General features: G+C 42.7%; 1 protein-coding gene across 2 annotated transcripts; it reads left to right on the top strand.

The window, feature by feature from the left end:
* Nucleotides 1-44: 44 nt before the first annotated feature.
* On the top strand, nucleotides 45-17,981 carry Acp6 (acid phosphatase 6, lysophosphatidic). Of its 2 annotated transcripts, XM_020182861.2 has the most exons (10): nucleotides 45-263; nucleotides 6,867-6,995; nucleotides 7,113-7,243; nucleotides 7,577-7,656; nucleotides 10,643-10,730; nucleotides 11,708-11,840; nucleotides 13,119-13,219; nucleotides 15,369-15,464; nucleotides 16,985-17,150; nucleotides 17,788-17,981. In XM_020182861.2, exons 1-10 carry the CDS (start codon nucleotides 45-47, stop codon nucleotides 17,929-17,931), a joined length of 1,287 nt encoding a protein of 428 aa, XP_020038450.1. In that variant the 3' UTR covers nucleotides 17,932-17,981. The 2 variants fall into 2 exon arrangements, with proteins under 2 accessions (XP_020038450.1, XP_073906697.1); XM_074050596.1 differs by lacking the exon at nucleotides 6,867-6,995.
* The last annotated feature ends 225 nt before the right edge of the window (nucleotides 17,982-18,206 follow it).

Raw genomic sequence — 18,206 nt, 5'->3', positions numbered from 1 at the left:
CGTGTCCTGAGCCTCAACTTGCAGGGCAGCAAGGGGCTACCTCCATGATCGTCAGTGTCTTCGGCCAGCGCGCGTGGGCCCCGGTGGGCGTCCTGGCCTCGTTGGCTATCTGGTTCCGCCAGCGGCGGGTGGCCCTTGCTGAGGGGCAGACGGCCGACGGCCAGCGCCCCGTTGACCGCAACCTGCTGGAGCTGAAAATGGTACAGGTCGTGTTTCGGCACGGGGCGCGCAGTCCCCTCAAGCCGCTCCCGCTGGAGGAGCAGGTGAGCGGCAGGCAGGCGAGGACCATGCTTCGGGCCGGGCGCCTCACCTGGACGCGCGCGGTGCGAGCCTTTATGTGGGAGAAGGGCCCGGTCTGGGGCCAGAGGACCAGAGGACAGACAGCAGGAGCCGGCGCTGGGCAAGCTCTGGCCCCTGTCCGGCCCCCACTTCTGCACCGACCTCCGAGCTAGAACAGCTGCAGACACCCCCTGTAGCGTAACTGCGCTTCCTAAGGTGCCTGGGGACCAGGTTAAAACGCAAATTAAGATTCGGCCGGTGTGGGTTTGGGACAGAGATCCAGCATTTCTCACCAGTGTCTGGGTGAACTTTTCCTTACCATTTTGGGCAGTTACTGTGTTTTACAGTTTGTCAAAAAGTGGTAGGGACCTTTGCAAGAGTAGCCGCCCTAAGTGGGAATCAGTGCATAACAGAGGTTGGTGACACTTTGCGAACAGATTTTTACAAGTCCCCCGACCCCTTTTTTTTTCTCCCGGGTTTGCTGGTGCACTTGAACTCTTAGCAAGACTTTTTGATTCTGTAGTAGAAGAGATTTATGGTGGAAAAAAAATTTAAAATTGGCTAGTCTTGTGGTTATAGATCTGCCTGGTTTGATCAGGGTAATTAATTAAAACACAAATAATTAGGTTTTTTTTTTTTTTTTAATGATTATTCTTCCAGAATGGGACCTTTCAGTGCTATTGTGTGGCTGGTCTTCCAGATGCTGGGACTTGTCAAACAGGTTGTCAAACCTGGTTTTAGGTATACTCTTCATGATTATAGTTACTTTCCTGAAAACATGAAAGTTTTATCTTCACATTTTACAACCAACACCCTGTTTTTAATGCTGTCCACACATGAAATCAAACCTCAGAGGCACTTCTCACATACATACATTTTTGCAGGCACCTAATTCTACTACCAGGTTTCTAGGTAGTTTTCTTTGTTTTTTTTTTTTTTTAATGAGTATAGTACTTTCTATCTGGTTCTGGAATTTCTTCTGTTTGATGGTTTGATCTTTTTCAATTCCTTATCTAAACTTTTTACAATAGATCACCAGATTTTCCTCATCATTTTGTACACTCATAGCCTATCTCTTGTAGACCTCTCATCCCCACTATTCTCCATTTATTCTTGTTACAGAAGTAATATATAAATATATACATTATATTCATGTTAAAGACAACCTCAGCAGTAGTGTAACCCGAGTTCTAGGCCGCAGGCCCAATTCCAGGGGACAGCCCCAGTATGCCAAATAAAGAGATGAGTAGCAGTGAAGGGCAGAGGAAAGAATGGGAGAGGGAAAGCACTTCAACTCATCTTCAGAGTACAGACATGAGCTGTAGGTTTAAGTAAGGAAAAGTGTATATAGTAAAGCAGTCTCAGGTTTGGCCTGATTGAGCTTTATTTTAGTTCTGCTTTTACAAGGGGGTCAGGAGAAGTTGTTACTGCTGTCATCATTTGAGTGGAGCAGTCCAGCTCCCGTGAGACACTGACTCCTGCTCCAGAATAGGTAAGTGTCCTCAGTAGAGGGGTGGTCTGTCCTTTGAGGCTCCGCTGATACCTTCCTGGGGGGCAGTTTTGAAAGCAGAGCTTTAGACCCCAGGCCCAAATGCCTGAGATTTCACATGTCAGGACTGGCCACTTTCCTCTCTATACCTCGTTTGGTCTTTACTTAGACATGGAGAAGGGCAGAGAAAGGAGGTTTGTTACCTATCACGGGCAGCCATGGGAAGATAGCATTTTATCTTCAGTCGTCTTTGGGATATAAACAGGAGCTGTAAGTTAAATAGAGGGAGAATTAGGGGCAGGGTCCTCACCTGAGAGCAAACGTCATTGTTGCTGCCAGGTGGTCTGTCCTGAGGAGGTTTTGGTGTTTTCTTCCTTCCAGGCAGTTTCCTCCATCCCTGCTTGTAAACATATTGTTAAGTCCTGTCCTTCCTGGGTTCCAAAGAGATTGCAGTTCAAAGAGAGTGGCTTAGAGCAAAGACACATAGAAAATGGGCCCAAGTAAGGACTTTTCACTGAAAGCAGTTTAGGTACCTGTCTTATCATTAAAGATGATATTGGGAGAGATGGAGGAAAGGAGGGAGAAAGAAAAGGGAGAGAAGGGGGAAGGTTTGGGAGAGGAGAGAGAGATTTAGAGTAAAGGAGAGAGAGAGAGATAGTGTAAAAGAGACAGATACAAAACGGAGGCAGGGAATGCCAAGCTTTTGTCTTGCTTTTAGTTAATTCGTGGCCCAAGTAAGGAGTCAGTGCTTTTTAACAAAAGCAGTTTCTAAATACCTGTTTAAAGTAGCAGAGAATAAAAGTTTGACCTGCAAAACATGGAACATCTGATTTTATGGCCTCACTTTGCATTGAGAGAAGGCACATTACCTCCACTTGCCCACTCATACTCTGTAGACTTGAGACACAAACTTTAAACAACTTTGGTTATGTAGTATAAAGTCATGTGGATAAAAGCCAGTGATAGAACCACCTCTTTCAACTTAGGCTATGAGTGAATGCCACCAGCCTCTTATAACTTGTTTCTGAAAATCCTCTCTCAGTTTTATTGGGATTTTCTAATCATTGTGGTTAATTACGTTGATTGTAGTCAGATGGTACTGCCTAGCCTCAATCCTAAAACTAAAATTGCGTTTGGTGTTTTCTGATTTGGAAATGTTTTCTGGTTTGTAGATAAACATATGTGACAAGTCACTTCATTCAGTGATTCCACAAATCCTTAGAAAGTAGCATTGTTTAAAACTAGATGTTTTATTGAGTTCTTTTCTTACAGCTTTAATAGCTATTGTTTTAACCTGCTTGCTAGAAGATTGTGCTTTGGAAATAAAATTATGACGCTTGATTAACCATTTTTCTGATCTTTAGAGTAGCTCCAAGAGAAAAAGACTTGGATTACTTTCATGTTTCCCTTCAATCCCATCCAGACAGTGGCAAGATGGTCCCCACTAGATGAGTTCCTTGTTTTTTATAAAATTTAAGTTCAACCTACCCCAGCTCCATTGTTATGGCATTTTGGTCTTTATTTATTTGACAGTATAGATGAGTTGGGAAGCATAATGTCATGTCGCTTAATTCCTATGCAAAGGTCAGCTGAGAGAAGTGGCATTCAAGGAAGTATTGCATGAAGGATGTGTTAGTCAGTGTATCTATTCCTCTATGTTGATGGTCCTTAATCTTGGTAGGACATTGAAGTCAACTGGGGAAGTTTAAAAAAATACTCATGCCTGGGTCTTCCTCCCAGAGATTCTGATTTAGCTGGCCCAGGGTGTCCACACAATGAAAAGCTTCTCTGGTGAAGCTTTAGAATGAGCTGAACGCTACAGCATTAAAAAAGTGGAGACCCCAACACAGGAAGATCCAGATGTGATTAGCCAGAATGAGGCTCAGGCATCAGTAACTTTTTAAAAATTTTTCTAGTGATGGCCAATGTATAGCCAAAGGTTTAAAACTATTGCTTTATCCTAAAATCTGTACCTGGAAGGTTTTCTTTACATTTATCTAGATTTTTTTTCTTTGATGTGGAATGTAGCATATTGATCTTGGTATAGAATTGCCTTTGTGGAAATGTGCTTTGGTGAGATGTTATAATTCTGTCTTAAGGGAACTGGGAGAAACAATCCCACAGAACTCATTGCTGTGACTACTGGAAAGATGTTCAATATATTACTGTATCCCCTTTACGGGGACCCTTGGGAGGAATTTGTCTGTTAGCATTAGAAATGGTGTACTTCTACTGAACAGTTGGCTTGCTTTTATCTTTAAATGTGTCTAGCTGAGTTCTTCATTTACATAAAAGCCAGGGAGCTTAGTGTTAGATCTGTGGCCAGCCTATGGTAAGTGTATAGATTGTGCTGTGCATTTTTTCAGTAACCTTATTACTGTATCTATTTTTGTCCCTGTTTGTTTCCTTTTGTCTCTCTTACCTACATTGCATTGGTTATTTTACTATATTTTAGGCATTGCTATTATATGCTTTAAGTTTCTTTTTGAAGATAGGGTACGAATGAAACAAGTAGAATTATCAAGTTAGTCTTTACCATTTACTCAATGAGCAATGAGCAGGAATGAGGATGAGAGTGTGACTGTGGCATGGGGGAGGGTAGACACTATATATAAAACCCTAAACTCTAGACTTGACATGACCTAGACTTCAGTAGTTGTCTCCTGGGAAATACCAAAGGTCCTCTGCTGGTGAATGTGCCTCCAAGATTTCTTAATGAGGTCGAATGGCTCTGTAGATTTGTGTGCAGGCCCAGTCCTGGACATTGCACTTACTAGGATGGTTAAGTTAGTCTCAGCTTTACAGGCACTTACAGTGTGGCAAAGGAGAGAAACAGAACAGATTTTAATTATGGGAATATGGTGAGAGTACTGGAACACAAAGAAGGTAGCTTAAAGTTAAAATGGCCCAAACTGAACCCAGCTTTCCAACTGTTCTTCTCTCTGTCCTAGTTTTAGTCAAGGAGTACCTTTATTACCCTCCCATACTAAGCACACAGGCTCAAGATTAAGGCAACATTTTCTTTCTTCTTCCTTACTTACCTAACAACCCAGCTTCCATCTCACTTGCCAAGTCTAACTTAAAGGTCTTGATCTACCTCTTCTATTCCTACTGTCTTAGATGAAGCCTCAGGTGCTCATGTGGGCTATTGCAGATATCTTAAGATCAGCTTTTCTCTATCTGGTCTTCTCATTCTAGTTGTAATATATACAGCTGGCTTTCATGCTACTCTTTGGAGCTATGGCAGAGGTGATGCTGAGTAGCTGGGGCTCTGGTTCCTACTCCTATTTTAACTAGAGAAACTCCAATTTTTACCGTTTTATATATATATATACATATAGTTCTAAACTTTACTTGGTATTTGCTATTGTAAAAATTTGAAAACCATTCCCAGGTTGAAGCAAACTAAACCAGCTCTTTGCTGTACGCATTCTTCACTATCTCTGCTTTGCTCAAGCTTTCTAGCTATTCTTGGATTTCTGAATGCTACCCTTTCTTCATATCTACCTCTTACTAACAAGTCCAGGTCTTTACTTGTCTAAATCATGTTCATTTCAAATGCCATTCCTTCATGAAACTTCTGAATCCCCAGCAGAAAGAGAAGGTCTTGCCTTTGAAATCTGATAGCCTTCATCTGGTTTCTTAGAGAGCCACTTCAATTCTGATGTTGCTAGCCTCTGCTAACCTGAAAATCCAGGAAAGACAGGGTTAAGTTACCTCAAGCTTGGTATCTCACATGGGATCTGACAAATTGTCAGAGCTATTAATTGTATCTATGGTAGATCCTTTTTGGACATCTAGACTATAAAGGTCATTAGATGACCAGGCTCTGTTCTCATGAAACTATGTCTGCTGACCAGTAAAGGAACTCTCCTTATAGTTTGGTTAAGGCTACCAAAGAGAGCCAGTGAGACTGTCATGGAGGGTCAAGGCTTGTTGGGTCTTATGGAATGAAGGAGTCTTTCCAGATAAAAGGAGAAAAAATTCTAGGCAGAAGGACCGGGATGTTGAAAGGCTAGGAGGTGTGAAAATGGCAGTAAAGGAAACAATGTTGTTTGGCTTGAGAATAAGTTTGTAGAATAAGTTGATAGGGCCATCAAGCAGTTGAGAGCCGTTGAAGTGTTTTGTCTAGGGGAGAGAGCCGACCAGATCTGGGAAGGAGTAATGGTTAACTGTGAAAGAAGGAAGAAGGTGTCTTGCTTGAGGTAATGGGTTTATACTTTGACGTAAGATAATGGGAGTGGCTATGTTTTCTAGCCAGCAATCAACAGGTCTTGGTTCTGGCATGGAGGGGCAGCAAGGAGTCAGAGGTTTAAATTTAGAGGCTGAGAAGAATTGTGGTAGCATTGAGAGAGATTGAGCAGCTTGGAAAGAGGAGCTGGTGTATGGGATTAGAGGAAAAGTCTTTTTTTGTTGTTTTTTAATTGAAGTCATCACATTCAACTCAATGATTGTAAGAATTTATGGGTATTTGAGCTATCAGACCGTGGTCACTTGTGTTGCTTTGAAAACCATTATAGTATAGTTGGGGCAGGAGCCAGATTGCAAGGAATAAAGGAAGATGAGAAGGAAGCAATTGCTTCTTAGACGGTAAGTGCTTGCCTCTGAAATTGGATGTAAGAAAGGGAAATATTACTGTAGTAACAATGGACATTAAGCAGAGTGCTAAGTGGGGGCTGTAGGGCATGGAAAGCTACAGGTTGGTTTCTTAGACATTTTTATAAACGTGGTCACTGATATCATATTAAATTCATTCATTCAGTCATTCATTCATTCACTCAACAAAATATTTGCCTGCCAAGCAGTCTGGCCACTTCTTCCCTGTACTTAGTGTGAGAGCAGCCCTTCACAGTGAGCATTGATGTAGCACTAACACCTGGTATCCTGTCTGTGTAGCATATACACCTGGAATAATAAATCATGATCATTCCTTCTTTTAATTGGAAGTAAAGTTAAAGTTTCTGTCCTCACTTCTGAAGGGAAGGTTGCAGGCCTAGTGTTGAGTGATTCCAGCCATGTGTTCCAAAGGCTGCTGAATTTTAATGCTGTGAGTTTCAAACTTTTTTTTTTTAACAATATTTTTTTATGGTCACAACAGGTAGAGTGGAGCCCCCAGCTATTAGAGGTCCCACCCCAAACTCAGTTTGATTACACAGTCACCAATTTAGCTGGTGGTTCGAAACCACATTCTCCTTACGACTCTGAATACCATGAGACCACCCTGAAGGTGAGCAATGCTTTCCTGTTCTGGGGAGCCCACTGAAAAGCTTCAATGGTTTTCTCTGGACTGAGTTCAGCTGCCTGTCAGGTTTTCACTCCTCCCTCTCTTTCTTCCCTACCTCAGGGGGGCATGTTTTCTGGGCAGCTGACCAAGGTGGGCATGGAGCAGATGTTTGCCCTGGGAGAGAGACTGAGGAGGAACTACGTAGAAGATGTCCCCTTTCTGTCACCAGCCTTCAACCCACAGGAGGTCTTGTGAGTCACTAGAAAATGAGATGTTGCATCTAGTTTAAGGTCTTGAGCATGAGAAAACCTGTCCTAATCCCCCAGGTGGTTCCCCCTCTCATCCAAGGTAGTTTGAGAGACACTTTGGCACAGTGCAGTTACCCTTATGTCACAGAATCCTGTGAGCAGGTAGTCACTGGAGGTCACAGTCATTGGACTTCAAGTCCCTTAAGGGCAGCCATCCCACAGAGAGGTACAGCATTCTTCCTAGCTTCATGGCACCCCATATGTAGTCTTGAAAGATGTCCAGCTGCTCTGTTCCCAACTGTTCTTAGTGTCTCTGCCTTTTCATTTCTTTCCCAGTGTTCGTTCCACTAACATGTGTCGGAATCTGGAGTCTACTCGTTGTTTGCTGGCTGGGCTTTTCCAGCGTCAGAAAGAAGGTTTGTGTTTGGGGTCTAAAAGTTAACCCCTGTCCCCAAGGAGTTCTTTCTCAATTCCAAACCCCTCTCTCCTTTTTTGGTTCCCATTCCCTTGATCTCTTTTCTGCACATGTGACTTCTGGGTGTACCTATTCTGGAGGACCGAGGGTCCTCCACAGTCTAGCCTTTACCCTGCCTTTGCCACCCTAATCCCCACATGAGCAATATATCAGCTGCTCAGTGTGCTTTTGGCTCCTGACTGCTCTTCTGGGGCTTCTGCATAAGTTACATTAGGCATCCCTATCCAGGTCTTGTGAACAGTAGTGAGACACAGCTGAAAAGAAAGGAGGAACACTGAGCTGGGACCTAACACTGATGCTACTATTCTCATCTTGATGATAAGCCATTGTAGGACCCAGATGGTACTAACAGTGTTTTGTGCAACCTTCCTAATTCAACCAGTGAATTATTGCAGTCAGTAATTCCCAAACTTTTCACCACCAAGGACTGCATTTATTTCCCTCATGGATCTCATGTATTGAGGGCCTTTGGTCATTAAATGAGGGTGCATTTTGTCATTCATAATTTATTCAAATTTACATCTGTTGCTTATGTGAGTTTCAGATCATCATTACTTCACAGTATAAAATACTAAATGGTGTTTGCCATAAGGCAAAGGTTATTGTTTGTTTAGCTTCTTTTGAAGTATCTCAAATAGAACCAAAATTTCTATGAAACTTTTAAAAATACATAAAATAATAGAACTTTCAGATCAGAGGAGGCTGGCATTGGCCCAACTGGGATGGGTGCTGTTGCTGTTGCTAATTCTGGCTGAAATTGGCTGCTGAACACAAACAATGTGTGTGTAGCTACTATAAAGCAGATGGGATGGGCTGCCCCTTACTTCTTGGGAGCCCTTTAGTTTGAGAATGATCCACAATACCTGATCTATTGAAAGTTCTTCACTTACTCGGCTTTAAAAGACAACATCCTTTTCCCAGAAATACCAGAAGTGTGATTGGGAAGAAAGATGTTTCTTGGTGGCCCCTTATCTGCAGGCAGGGGATAGAGGGGGATGAAGACTGAGGATGCCCCTGATTTCCAGCAGTGAAGGACATGGTACACTCACTAGTCTCTGGTATGGCTGCCAGTAGCAGCTCCCTGTACAGAGTTCCAAGGTATTGGGACTCCAGTGTGATTCTGTCACAGCTAATTTGTGCCTTTCCCAGAGTCAGTGGACTTGAATGGGCTAAAGAACATCAGAAAGTGCCATTATTAACTTTGGATATTCCTTGGGAGTAAAATCTTGGAGAAGTGCTGAGTGTTATGTGTAATCTACAGAAAATCAGACTGTAGGGGAAGTTGGAGATTGCTAATCTGCTGCATTTAGTCATTCATTCAACATATATTTGAGTGTCTACTCAAGTGTGTCTTACTTACTATAAACTGTAGTTCCAATCTCCCGATACCAATAGCAGATCCAGATAGAACATTAGAAATTTATAGTGTTATTAATATTGTTTTAGAGCTTTAACATTTCAAGGATTTGGTATGCACCAAACATAGTTCTATGAACTTTGCACGTATTGAATTATTGTGATTACCCTGTGAGGCAGACAGCATTACCCTCTTTTACAGATAAGACAAAGAGAATTTGTGACTTGCCCAGGCACACAAAACTGGCAGATGTATAGCTAGATGGGATTTAAACTTTGTCAGTCTGGCTTCAGAATTCATACTCTTCACCTTGATGACTTGCTGCTTCCCTGGGGTCATGTACATCTGGAGAGGGCATCTGATCATTTGGTCTCTCATTTTTATAACATCCTGCAGAAACCCAGAATTCTTTAGAGGAGTCGTAGGAACTACCAGAAAGAAGTGGGATGGGCCATGCAAGTGGACTATGTTTCGGACCCCCACTTGTGGATATTGACACCTCTTCTTTTATTACTTTATAGAGTAGTGGGTGGGAACATTCCATTGCTTTAGAAATAATTACAACTAGCTGATATAGTCCCATCCCTCCAATTTACAGATGAGCTCCACCAAGGGAAGTGATTTCCCAAGGTAGCCCTGCTGGTTAGTTTTGACTTTGGGAGTTAACACTTTTAGTTTGGTTTCTTTCTTGTCCAGACAGTGTGTCTGAATTCTGATAATACTAGTAAAGTTACCAAAGCTACTTTTAAAAGTCCTGGGGTTCTGACTATCAACATTCATTTGGTAATAAATAGCTCTTTGGGACTTAGATTTACCTCATTACTCTGTAGATTGGCCTCAGTGAATTCCAAATTACTGCTGATGGAAGCTGTTTCTTTTGCCATCAGGCCTGAGCTATCTGGAAAGAGAACCTGTCCCAGGCCCTTGTTTTCTCTGGAGTAGAGTATGGCAAGCTGTTAGAACATTTTTGGGCACTAGAGGAGAACAGGGAGACTTGTAATCTGAGCAGCAGCAGCAGTATATCAGAAATGTTTGTTGTACAATCTTTGGTTCCTAATATTTCCTCTAGAAAGCTAGCTTTTATTTGGAGCAAGAATATGGGGTTTGAGAGGATTTGTGGCCTTGTCACCTTTCTCTGTTCGTCATGTGATAAGTCAACATATTGGCCTATAGGATTGAACTTTGGGAAGCAACAAAATGACATAGTTTTGATCTGTTAGGGACAGCCAGCTCTTTATTGTAATGTCCAAGAGCTGGGTATACATTGAGGCAGGAGTTTTGGCTCAGCGAGGTGCTGGCCTGATCCAGGTCTTTATTTGCTCTAGTCTACTTGTGGTCCAGTAGGATGCATGTGCTAGACAGAACAAGGCTATGACATGCTTTCTTCCATACTCAGGTTGTAGGAGAGTTGTTGGCAGGGCAAAGGCATGTTGAAGGCCCTTGCCTCATAAGAAGGGAACTTGTGATCTGTCTCTTGGAGCAGCTCTGTCTGTAGACAAAGAGAAGCAGGGGGATTGGGGGTGCTGGGAAGAACAAGCTGAAGTCTTTCTATTTGTGCTTCCCACTGCAGGACCCATCATCATCCACACTGATGAGGCAAGCTCTGAAGTCTTGTACCCCAATTACCGAAACTGCTGGGGCCTGATGCAGAGAATCAGGTAACTGCTCTGGGTTCTTTCTCTCTCTCTCTCTCTCTCTCTCTCTCTCTCTCATGTGTGTGTGTGTGTGTGTGTGTGTGTGTGATGTGATGGCGGTGGCAGGGGTTGAGGGGGTGTGGGAGGGGTGGAGTTTGACACACAGCCTTTCCCCACCTTACTGGCAGAATCTTGTCTGCACTGAGGGCCAGCCCTGGCTCACCAACTCATGGATAAGTATGGGGGATGAGGGTGTTGAACTGCAATCAGATCTGACTTCAGCTGTGGAGGAAGTGAAGGAGCTCTCTTGTTCATGGAGGCAGACTCATAGTAAAGATACAGGGAGCCTGGGCAAAGCCACATGCTGGGCTGGAAAGATGACTTCAATCCAAAATGGGATTCTGCTTTACAAAACTTCATCCTCCCAACAATTCTGGGCTCCCAAGTGGGGCATGTAAGGAAACTGACAGGTTAAATTAGAGGTGATTAAGCCAGTCTTTGACATACAAATCTAGGGATGCAAACACAAGACAGAGACTTTCCATCTCTTACCAATATGCTGCTGTGTAGGGTACATTAGTTTGGGCTGATGACACTTTTCAGTACCCAGATATTTCTGGGCTGTACTAAGACTATATATATATATATATAGTATATATACACACACACACAGACACACACACATATATATTCTACAGAAGAAGTAATGCTGTTTTCAGGCAGATCTGGACTATGCATAACAGAAATGCCAGAGTAGGGTTTGGAAAATCTAGCCTTTTATTCTAGCCCTATTCCTAACAGGAATGTTAACTTACTTTTACAAGTCATTTGACCTCTTGGAGCCTTAATTTACTCATCTGTGAAATAGAAATAATGCAGCTAATCCTGATGGGTTATTGTGAGGATTTAATGAAGTCTCAAATGTTGAATGAAACACAGTTTGTAAATTAATGACCACTATACAGTAGTAATATAAGGGATTATTTTTTATTTTTTGACAGAGGTCGGAGGAAGTCTGCCATTTTGCAGCCAGGGATCTCAGAGGATTTGAAGAAGGTGAAGGCAGGAATGGGCATTGATAATAGTGACAACGTGGACTTCCTCACGCTCCTGGACAATATGACTGCTGAGCAGGTGGAATAACTATTTTTCCTGAGTCCTGGGGTTGGGGGACCATGGAGTAGGCTGGCTCCTGACTTAGACCTGGGAGAAAGAGAAGTGGTAGAGGCCTCTAGCTTGTTGGCAGCTGTGGTAGGACTTGCAGATGGAAAGGATGGGAGGACTGAGGGACAGGGAGCAGTCAAGGGGGCTCCTCACTCAAGAACACAGACATTTAATTCTTATCAGTTTCTTGAAACATGCTTCTCAGAATTCCTAATATGTGAGTATGTATGTTTAGGGGTAAGTGTGGGTGGTAAGAAGGGAGGTCTTAGGAGTAGGAAAAGAGGCTAAACTTTTACACATAACTTTTTTTTTTCAGATAGGATCTCTCTATGTAGCCCAGACTGGCCTTGAATTCACGATCCTCCTGCCTCAGTCTTCTAAGTATTGGGCTTATAGGTATGAACCACCACATCCATTTTTACATGTAAATGTTGCCTTTAGCATCTTTTGGGATGCTATAAGTTGGAGTCTGTATTTGTTATATCACTTTTTAGAGAACCTATATGTATATCAGCATATTAAAAACCTGAGTCCAGTGTGGTGATAAACTCCTGTAATCCCAGCACTTAGGAGGTATTGGCAGGAAGATCATGAGTTCAAGGCTAGTTGGGGCTACATAATGAGACCTTGGCTAAATAAATAAATAAATCTGAGGTGCCTATAATAAAGAAATCCTGTTAATTTTTAACTCTGCTTTCCTCAAATTAATTTAGCCATAGAATCTTTTTAATGTAATAAATACATAAAGAACACAATGAAAAATGTTCATTTAGATTCAAAGTCGAACACCAGCAGGCAGTATAGCAGCTTCCTTCTCTTGTAAAAATGACAGTGTGCCTTGAAGGCATAAGTGTACCTTGTGCTATGTGTAAATAAGTCTAAAGTTATAAGGCAAAAGATCATATAAAGTTTTTGTATAGCATTCATCTTAGAAATCATTTTAGGGAAAATGAAAGTCAAGTAGAAATTTATGAATTCCATGCCTTGTATTTTAAACTGTATTAAAAAATGCAGTTCAAAAAATTTTCAGAGTAGGTAGACGCCATCAGGAGAGGAAAAACAATTTTTTAAATATTCTGCACCTTCACATCTCTAGGAATACATAGCTTCAGAAGGCCCTTGGGGACATAGCCTCTTGAGTATTCAGGCCCTACCCAGGAGGAGACAGGCCCCTACAGTTCCATGGAAGCAGATGAGCTGCCAAGCAAGAAGCGTGTCTCTCTAAAATTGTGCCTGTGGCCCTTTCAGGTGCACAGCCTCCCAAGCTGCCCTACACTGAAGAGATTTGCATGGATGATTGAACAGAGAGCTGTGGACACAGCCCTGCACATGCTGCACCTAGAAGACAGGTGAGGGGCCGCTTTAACTGTTGGCACAAAGTCATGCTTGGTCAAACTTCCAAGTGTAGGGAAGAGGGCTCATCCGGCTAGCTCACACCTGCCAGCTGGCATCATTGTATAAAATGACTGAAACAATCCACTCTGCTGACCTCCCAGCAGCCTAGGTTCTTACACACTGAGCGGGGGCTGGTGACCTGGTGCCTCCCTTCCTGTTACACAGAACCAGCAGCCATCACTTGACCAGTTGTCTCTTAATCAGTCACTTTTTCCTTTTGCTTTAAGGGTCAGAGGATTTGGGTGAGGGAAGCTGAAAGAGGAATCAGTATTTCATACTGTTTTTATCATGTTACAATTTACAAATAATTTTCACAATCTCACTTTGAGGTAGATGTCAGTATCTGCAGCTTTATAGTTAAGAAATGTGCTGAGAGAGGTTTGACTTCCTTGCTTGGGCTCAGCTAGCAAGTGGCAGAGCCAGGACTTGGACCCAGATCCCCTGAACAGCATTCCTGTATTTACTGTGTCTTACTGGTACTTGGGGTTCTCTTTCTAGAAGGCATCTTCCCTACTACCAAAATAGAAGGTTTCTTCCTTACCAAATTTCAGAAGCCTTCCTTTACTGATTGATTAAGAGCATTCAGCTTGTACTCAGAATAGGTGACTTGGAAGGGGAAGATGGGAAGTAGTGGAATAGTCCTGGTAAAGTTGGGATGAGTACAGTGGTGTGGGAAGAACATCTACCATTCTAGGAATTTGCATAGTCTGTTGCATAAGAAAAGAGCCCCTGACTGCATTGACTCCAGTCAGTGTGTCCACTGTGCACTAGCCTAGGAGATCTGAAGACCACAGCCAAACCACTCACTTGCTGCAACTCCCTGGGACTTGCCAGCTTTCCTTTTTTGTTCAAGTGGCCCCACCAGACCCACACTCACTCACTTCCCTCACTCACCAATTCGCAATGTACATACTTAATAAATATTTTAGGCTTTGGAGGCCATGCCCCCTCTGTTGCAACAACTCATCTTTGCCCTTGTAACATGAGCAACTGTAGATACTATGCAAACAAATGACTATGGCTGTGTTCCAGTTAAACTTTGTTTATAAAAACAGGCAGGCAGGTTGCATTTAGCCACACTATATTTTGCTTTCTTCTGAGATATTGTCCTTTCTTCTCCAATTAGCCCACTTTCACAAAACTGATGTTTTTTCAAGGACAGGTGGTTATAACCTCACAATGCAACTGGGCTTTGCTTGATCATGGTCTTCTGGAAGGTGTATGTCACATACAGTGTTGGTTGTCTGTTCTTCATCCATTGCTTCAACATTGCTTGGATTATGAAGGTAGCAATTTACCCAGTCACCATGAATAAGTGATGAGCTAGTCATGGCAACCTTGTTTATTTTTGTCAGAGATTGGGTTTGAGAATTCTAGGAAAGGCAGTGTTTTGTTTTGTTTTTTAATTATTGTTTTGTTTTTTCCTTTGACAAAAAATGAGAGGGACACACACAAATCTTTTTGCCACTTGGCAGCCCCCATCTTCCTGCTTTGTCTACTACTGACAGGACATGTTTTGAGTTAGTAGTCACTTTATTATTGTAAGGTGACAAGCTTGAGAATGAAAATGATGGAGTTACAGAGGTGACCCTGGGAGCACTACTGCTGAATTTATGAAGTCAGATAAATAAGACACAAATAAGAAGTATCTTCATGATCTGATCTCCAAAAGGAGAGCTGGCCCATAAGGAAACATGATTTAGGAAGTGTTCCTTCTGATCGCTTTTCTAAGGACCTTTTGGAATTCCTGGAAATCACTACCCATGCTCTTCCCAGCTTTGTTCTTCTACTTCTCAAGGCCTAGTTCTTCATAATTTATCCTAGTTACCACTCTTCTACTCTCTTCTCTTACCCCTTGCCTCTCAGCACTGTCATAGCAGGTCTGTATCCTGGTACTTTTTGTTGTTGGAAGTCTTTGTTCACAGAAAAACCTCAACCTTTCTGAAGTGCCATTTCTCTCCTTCCTGCCCATTGCTCTCCCTCCTATATTACTTGCCTTTTTCTCAGCTCCATCTGACTGGGTTCTTGAGGTTCTAGGGGGCAAAACCAGCCTAAATCCCCTGAGTGTCTGCTGAGTACTTCATTGCTATTCACTCTTCACAGGGAGAGCCTTCAGATGGCAGTAGGCCCATTCCTACACATCCTGGAGGACAATCTGCTGAAAGCTGTGGACCCCACTACTCCACCTGACAAGAACAGGTAGGTACCTGGCACTATCCTGTCTATCCTTTGCACAGCTGAGGACAGTGGAGGCCTCTAGCTGCAGGAAGGGACCCTTTGGTGGGGACAAGAACAAGCCTGTCTGTGACTACAGGTAGATGTTTAAGAGACCATGAGTCCCAAAGAGATTCACAACCTTTCTACTTTCCTTTCTGCTGCAGCCCTCCTACCATATTTTGAAAATTTTATTTTGGTCAAAAAGAGCCCTAACTTACTTTTCCTTTTTTACTGATTGTATATGTGTCAGACACATTAATATCACACTAACTTGATATTTTAATAGTCCAAAACAAAGCTGGTTATTTAGTTTGGACACTGTTCAGCATAAAGAACGTGTGATAATCCAAAAGATATTTTGAAATGTTGGAAATGGCTCATGAGTTCTTTGCCACTTTTGTAGAGCCTGGAACCAAGGTTACGACCACAACTTTGGAATGTTATGTGTCCTAGACACTTGCTAAGCAAAGTGTTCTGCAGATAAACAACTTCATTATTGCCCAGGAACTTGTCCAATTCTCAGGCCCCACCTGACCTACTGAGGCCGAATCTACATTTTAATTAGATCCCCAGGTACACTGCATGCCCCTTGAAGTTGGAGGAACACTATTTTTAAATTTTAAAAAAAATTTTATTGTTCTATGATGTTCTATACAGGAGGGAGGAGGTTGTTGTGACATTTCTGTTTATATTAGAAGCACTATTATAGGCTATCTTTTGGAGCGCAAAAGAGATTATGCATAGCTAAACATTTACAATGAGTGGGCAAGGCCTAGGGGAGAGTGAGTTGAAACAGAAACACTCAGGAACGTTGGGCCAAGATTTATAACAGCACATTATGCAAATACCTGCCTCTGTCTTTCACTGTACCTGCAATGACACTACAGTTCTTGCTGCCTTTGCCACCTTGCCCCACACTGCCTTGTGGCTGAAGAAGGCTACAGGATCTAGTGCTAGGCTTCTAGGTTGGGGATCAATAAATAAAATTGATCCTCCTCAAGAGGTATATACTGGTAATAGGCAGATATGATTAAAATAGCACCTTTATTACTGATTAAAGCCATTTGGAGAAAGTGTTGAGAGCCAAATAGGATTATTAATATCCTTTTGAAATGCCTTACATTAGAATTTATATCATATGGTGGAGATTAGGAAGAACATTAGCCATGGACGGAGGATCCAAACAAAGAAGAGAAAGGGTGGGTCTGAGCTACACTATGCTTAGTTTCTTCCTTCAAACTCACCAGAGGAGGAGTGAGCGGGTGGGAAGGAGATGGCAAAGAGAGTTCTCCAGGGGGCCCCTCCCCGTGAAACCATGAGGAATAGGAATAAGGGTTCTTCCACCATCCTTTTCAGAGGAGATTTTCTTTTTTTTAAAACCAAGCTCAACTGATTTCTCAATGTCATCTGGTTTCTGAGGCAAGTGTTGTTCCTTACTCAAAGGAGATAAGAATGTCCTGGCCTCCAAAGCCAAAGAATTATGAACTGTTTATTTCTTGCAGAAAGCTGTACTTGTATGCAAGTCATGATGTGACCTTTATACCCCTCTTACTGGCTCTGGGAATTTTTGACCACAAATGGCCCCCATTTGCTGTTGACCTGACCATGGAACTGTACCAGCATCAGGAATCTAAGGAGTGGTTTGTGCAGCTCTATTACCATGGGGAGGTAAGATCTCTGGAAGGGAATGGTGGTGGTTAGGCACCCCAGCTGATATAGCCAGGTTTCCTTCCTTTGGCCCAGCGGTGGCTCCAGTGGTACCCTCTGCTCTCTGAGGTCTATAGGGTGACTCACAGCTGCAGCTCAGGTCTAGTGGAGAACTTGGCATGTTGTGATGGGGTAGGACATGGGCCTATCCAGGTTTTGTTACCCCTTCAAGAACAGGGCCATACTCCTACTCTTCTCCTGAGTGTCTCCGTTAGGTTGTAACATCCTGACTGTGAGGCCTATTTTGAAGATTAACAGTGGTGCCATTGGGATAGCATCTTGGATGCTTCATCATTATTGATGTCCAGGAAAAAGGGCAGGGCACTCTCCAGAGATGGGACCTTTAGCTCTTTCAGCTTAAGGATATAACTTGACCAAGTCTCCCTGTCAATTTAACAACCATTTCTTGAGTGTCTCTTCTAAGCAGGACGTAGTGCTTCTTATTCTGGAAGCTGACCTTGTAGTGGGGTCTTCCTGGCTATTATTTGTGTATACTCATGTACTTCTTGGGCCAGAGCCCCTTGAACACTGGGCTGAACTGAAGACAGCAGAAGGATGTGGTCCTCAGTAGACGTGCTGAGTTTGGTGTCTTCCACAGGAGCAAGTGCCAAGAGGGTGCCCCGACAAGCTGTGCCCACTGGACAAGTTCTTAAATGCTGTTTCAGTTTATACCACAAGCCCAGAAAAGTACCACACACTCTGCTTCCCAGCACAGGCAGTGAAATCGGAAAATGGAGCATGACTGATTTACACAGCCCAGTTGATTTTTAAATAAAATGGCTTTATACAATGCCTCCAGCTTTGTGTGAGTTCGAGTATTTAAATGTAAAGCTAACAGTGTTTCCTTCCTGTCGGGATAGCAAAGTCTTTTCCTGAAAGAAAAAAGGGGTATAATGTTGAAACCAAAGTGATCTTTCTCTGTTTTGTGGCTTGATTTCTTCTTTCTTTCTTTCCTTTTCTTTTCTTTCAGTAGTAGGGTTTGAACTCAGGACCTTGTGCTTGCTAGGCAAGTGCTCT

Source organism: Castor canadensis, chromosome 12, assembly GCF_047511655.1.
Source record: "Castor canadensis chromosome 12, mCasCan1.hap1v2, whole genome shotgun sequence".
In the NCBI taxonomy this organism is placed as follows: Eukaryota; Metazoa; Chordata; class Mammalia; order Rodentia; family Castoridae; genus Castor; species Castor canadensis.
Note: the sequence above shows the minus strand (reverse complement) of the source record. Positions and strands in the feature narration are given on the sequence as shown.

Bases quoted from the DNA above. Each gene is read 5' to 3' on its own strand.
- Acp6 (XM_020182861.2), top strand. From the start codon at position 45: ATGATCGTCAGTGTCTTCGGCCAGCGCGCGTGGGCCCCGGTGGGCGTC. The intron at 7,657-10,642 runs GTTTGTGTTTGG...TTCCCACTGCAG, and splicing joins TTTCCAGCGTCAGAAAGAAG to GACCCATCATCATCCACACT. The intron at 11,841-13,118 runs GTGGAATAACTA...TGGCCCTTTCAG, and splicing joins ACAATATGACTGCTGAGCAG to GTGCACAGCCTCCCAAGCTG.